The sequence below is a fragment of the Enhydra lutris genome, unplaced genomic scaffold (genome assembly GCF_002288905.1).
Source record: "Enhydra lutris kenyoni isolate GAN:26980312 unplaced genomic scaffold, ASM228890v2 scaffoldscaffold1044, whole genome shotgun sequence".
Lineage (NCBI taxonomy): Eukaryota > Metazoa > Chordata > Mammalia > Carnivora > Mustelidae > Enhydra > Enhydra lutris.
Genome location: NW_019155128.1, coordinates 1 through 5,407, shown reverse-complemented (window position 1 = coordinate 5,407; position 5,407 = coordinate 1). Strand labels below are relative to the sequence as shown.

Below are 5,407 nucleotides of genomic sequence, written 5' to 3'. Positions count from 1 at the left end.
GGGTTCCAGAGATTAGGCATGTTTTATCGAAGAGTGCCTTGAAAGATAGATAACTTTTTAACTGGAAAGTTTTACTGATGGAGAGATTAGTATGAATAAATGGGCAGAGTTTGCTCTAGTGACTGTGTACTTGAAGGATGGAACAGGGGAGATTCTGCAGGTAAGAAATCTAGTAAGGAATTTTTCAGAATTTTCTAGGTATCAAGTAATGGAGACAAATCATGACAGTCAAAATAGATCGAAAGAAACATGTACAAAAGGCATTAGCATATTAGAAGCAACCTAATAATGAATGATTCATTACAAATGATAAAAGAAAGACAGAAATACAAGATGATACCAACTTTTTTGTTTGGTCATTTAGGAGGATGAGATTGCCATTAACCAAAATGTAGAATACAGTTGAAGAAACACTTTGTGTATGTTTGTCCAGCTAGCAAATAGAAACATTTAAGAAAATGTTATTCTTGCAATGCTAAGAGAACGCCATTGTGATTAGATATACAGGCCAGGAGCTCAGGGACAGATTATAGATCTAGATTTGGGAGTAAGTCCCTTATGGGAAAAAATCTATGAAAGGATAAAATCAGAAAAGACAGATTAAAAAATAAGAACAACGTGTCCAAGTAAAGAATTGAGGTAAATATGTATGCTCATTCTTGTGATCGCTGTAGCAAAGTACCAAAACCTGGGTGGCTTAAGATAACAAAATTTTGTTCTCTCACAATTTTGGTGGACCAGAAATCCAAAATCCAAGTATTGCCAGGGCTGTACCCTCTGAAGCTCGAAGGGAAAATCTGTTGTCTCTTGCACCTTCTGATGGCTATCAGCAGTTCTTGGCTTTGTGGCTACACCATTCCAATCTCTATCTCCCTGGTCATATTGCCTCCTTTTCTGCATATCTTCTTTTCCATATGTTTTTTTAATAAGCATACATGTGATAGTACTTTAGGGCCCACCTGGGTAATCCAGGCTAAACTCCTTCAATCAATAATTTTTTGAATACATATATAGGACCCTAAACTTAATCATGTCATTTGCCATAGAAAGTAATACTCATGGGTTCCAGGGATTAAGACGTGAGCATATCTTTTAGGGGAGTCACTATTCAATCCACTATAATAGGCGTAAAATCATAAGTAGGCTGTACAACAGATAGCAGAAATAAAACTCCAAGTACAATACGTCAAGTAACTGTTAGAAGTTTAAGGTAGAGAGAAGGGTTAAACAGAACTTGCTTTTCCCACAAGAAGTAGCAAATTTAAATGTGTGTGTATAATGTGTGTACATATGTATGGGCATGTGTATATGTAAAATATATATGTGTGTATATACATATATATGGACACATGAGTGTTTTTGTAGTGTGAGGAAAAGAAGCAAGTAAAAAAAAGATACTGAAGATGTGACAGGTTGATTAAGAATGAAGATGGGGCACCTGGGTGGCTCAGTGGGTTAAGCCTCTGCCTTTGGCTCAGGTCATGATCCCAGGGTCCTGGGATCGANGCCTTTGGCTCAGGTCATGATCCCAGGGTCCTGGGATCGAGTCCCGCATCGGGCTCTCTGCTCAGCGGGGAGACTGCTCCCCCCACCCCCCGTCTGCTGCTCTGCCTACTTGTGATCTCTTTCCGTCTGTCAAATAAATAAATAAAATCTTTTAAAAAAAAGAATGAAGATGAAAAAAAGGGGAAAAGAAGAAAGAATGAAGATGAAAATGAGGGGCGCCTGGGTGGCTCAGTCCTTAAGCGGCTCCCTTCCACTCAGGTCATGATCCCAGGGTTTTGGGATCAACTTTTGCAGTTGTAGTCGTTGTCATTGTTGGGCTCCGTGCTCCGCTGGATGCCTGCTTCTCCTTCTCTGTCAGCCTCCCTTCCTGCTCGTGCTCTGTCAAATAAATAAATAAAATCTTTTTAAAAAGGATGCAGATGGAGATGAAAAATATGGGGGCATCTGGATGGCTCAGTCAGTTAAGCGTCTGACTGGATCTCAGTTTGGGTCTTGATCTCAGAGTCTTGATCTTAGGGTCGTGAGTTCTGGGTGGAGCCTACTTAAAAAGAAAACAGGAAAAAAGATGAAAAATATGGAAGGGGATAGAAGAGAGAATAATATTTTAAGAGCATAAGGTTGACTTTAAAAGTAGGGATCATTTTTCCTTAGTAGAGAAAGAAAAATGTTGATACAAAAAAAGAGACATTGAATTCATATGTGATTACTTATCTCTCTGTGTAAGTTATCTGAGAACAACATGGTGGGAATGAGGTTGGGAATTTGAGAAGGAAATATGGAAGAATCTCTGTATGCAGGAGGAAAGAGTTCATTAGGAATTCATTTGCAAGCCCAAATCAAATGTGAGAGTAAACTTGTAGAGAATATCGTGATCATGGTGAAGTAACATCCCTAAATGGAGAAGCTAAGTAAGAGGGATGAAAGGTTAGGCTGTGTGTTGGAAGCTAAAGAAAATGTTAGAGGAGTAATAGAAGTAGGTGAGTGCTTTCGGGGTATCTGACATATTTCACATAGTTGACTCTGAAGTCTAGGTTAGGTGGAGTGGAAAGGAAAACAAGGTAGAGCTTGATAGACAAGAACAACTACAAATAATCCAGGGACTGTTCAGCGATAGGAGTAAAGTCATGTTAATGAAAGTAATGTAACAGGAGAGAAGGATGGAGGTAAGAGAATATCAGATACTCTACTCAAATTTTCAGAGATGAGCAAAGACACAGAAATGAACTATTGTTTCATGGAGAATTGTGCATAGGACAAGCAAGATAATTATTGGAGCTGTACTCTGTTTTGCCTGGAACTTTGTGACTTGGTAAAGATAGTTGTAGCAATAGGTAGAAGTAATATTCCCTTCTTTTCTTTTTTGCTAAAGATGTGTTAACATCTTTGCCTACCTGTTGATGTTTGGAAAATCAGAGTCAATTGAAATGATAGTAAAGGTTTTCCCAGGGATGGGGAGGAGAAGAGTGAAGCTTAACCTATTGGTATTAATTCAAATTCCATCAGATTCGTAGGATGCTAGTTCTTGGCATCTTTTATGCAAAGAAAATTTTAAAGTGTTGTTATATCTTAATGATCTAAATTATTGTGTTTATGCACATGCTCACACACAAACTCATACACATTGATAGGATACTTTGTTTAAATAAAAATATTTTATCCACATTTCACAATTGGGGAAATTTATATGTATGGTTTATTTACACAGCTGGTATATCACTTAATATTTTCCACGATCATCATTATTCTTATAATTTATTATATTTCCATTTGGACTTAATGGCCATTGTGTGAACAGTTCTAAATAAATATTACAGGAAAAAGACATTCCCAACTGAAACCACCAAAGTTAGGCAGAACTGGAGACTGGTTTCCAAAAGTGAATATCGAATATTCCTCTTTCAAAATTCTGCATGGGAGATCCTGGCTGGCTCCTTCAGCAGAGCATGTGACTCTCGATCTCAGGGTTGTGAGTTCAAGCCCCACATTGGGTGGAGAGATTACTTAAAGTCTTTAAAAAAAAAATTCTGCATGAAAGTTTTACACTTGTAGGGGCGCCTGGGTGGCTCAGTGGGTTAAGCCGCTGCCTTCGGCTCAGGTCATGATCTCAGAGTCCTGGGATCGAGCCCCGCATCGGGCTCTCTGCTCTCTCGGGGAGCCTGCTTCCTCCTCTCTCTCTGCCTGCCTCTCTGCCTGCTTGTGATCTCTCTGTCAAATAAATAAATAAAATCTTTAAAAAAAAAAAAAGAAAGTTTTACACTTGCAAAATATATTTGTGGAAAAATGGAATTCAAACAATTCTCAACTAGCATCCTATACAGGGCAGAATATAGCGACTTACTGTTTCTGGAAAGAAAGACATTTAATCTTCAATTACGTATTTGCAGTGAAAAACCTCACGAAATGAAAACAAAACAAAACAAAACAAAACAAAACCCTCTGCATCAATGGAAAATGTGAAGACCTAATCATTTCTACAGTTACACCGTCATGCACATGGTGTCGCTCTTCACTGAGAACATTTCCGAGAAGAACGTGCCTCCGCTTCCTCCTTCCTGCAGAAAATTTGGCAGATAGTGGAAAACCTCTGTTGAATCCTCCCCTCAGAAGCCCGCGAGAGTCAGTTTGCGGTAAGGTATAACTTATACTTCAGATTACCTTTGAATCCTTTTGAGTGTACCATGCTGTTCTGGCGAGGAGGCCCTGGAACCCCGAGTCCGCTGCTGTTGCTTCTGCTCCTCGCAGCCTGGAAGACTGGGAGCGGCCAGGTTCACTACTCAGTCCTGGAGGAGGCCAAACACGGCACCTTCGTGGGCCGCATCGCCCAGGATTTGGGGCTGGAGCTGGCGGAGCTGGTGCCACGCCTGTTCCGCGTGGCGTCCAAAGGCCACGGGGACCTTCTGGAGGTAAATCTGCAGAATGGCATTTTGTTTGTGAATTCTCGGATCGATCGGGAGGAGCTGTGCGGGCGGAGTCTGGAGTGCAGCATTCACCTGGAGGTGATCGTGAACAAGCCGTTGCAGGTTTTCCATGTGGAGGTGGAGGTGAAGGATATTAATGACAATCCGCCTGTGTTTCCTGAAAGTAAGAAAAGGATAATCATTGCAGAATCTAGACCCCCAGAAACTCGGTTTCCACTAGATGGCGCATCCGATGCAGATATTGGAGTAAACTCGGCCTTGACCTACCGAGTGGATCCCAACGAGTATTTCGCTTTGGACACACAGAACAATCGTGAACAGACGTCTTCGTTGTCACTTGTATTGAGAAAATCATTGGACAGAGAGCAAATTCAGGAGCATAACTTAGTATTGACAGCCACTGATGGGGGTAAACCGGAGCTCACCGGCACAGTTCAGTTGCTGATTACAATTCTGGATGTGAACGACAATGCCCCAGAATTTGACCAGTATATTTATAAAGTGACAGTATTAGAGAACGCATTTAATGGAACATTAGTGATCAAGCTGAATGCCACAGATCTTGATGATGGTACGAATGGAGACATAATCTACTCATTTAGAAGGCCTGTATCGCCTGCGGTGTTATATGCATTTATCATAAACCCCAACAGTGGGGAAATTAGAACAAGAGGTAAACTAGATTTCGAAGAAAAGAAGTTGTATGAAATACCGGTGGAAGCAACAGACAAGGGGAATATTCCAATGGCAGGTCACTGTACCGTTTTCGTGGAAATACTAGATATAAATGATAATACCCCAGAAATTACCATAACTTCTCTGTCACTTCCGGTGCGAGAGGATGCTCAGGTGGGCACCGTCATCGCCCTGATCAGCGTGTCTGACCGTGACTCTGGAGTCAACGGGCAGGTGACCTGCTCACTAACACCCCGTGTCCCCTTCAAGCTGGTGTCCACCTTCAAGAACTACTATTCGCTGGTGCT

General features: G+C 41.1%; 1 protein-coding gene across 1 annotated transcript; it reads left to right on the top strand.

Moving 5' to 3' along the window:
• Positions 1-4,181: 4,181 nt before the first annotated feature.
• Positions 4,182-5,402, top strand: LOC111140426 (protocadherin alpha-13-like; the record flags this gene model as incomplete). Its single annotated transcript, XM_022492681.1, has 1 exon — positions 4,182-5,402. A coding segment is annotated over exon 1 (1,218 nt), but the record flags the coding sequence as incomplete, so codon positions are not given.
• Positions 5,403-5,407: the final 5 nt, after the last annotated feature.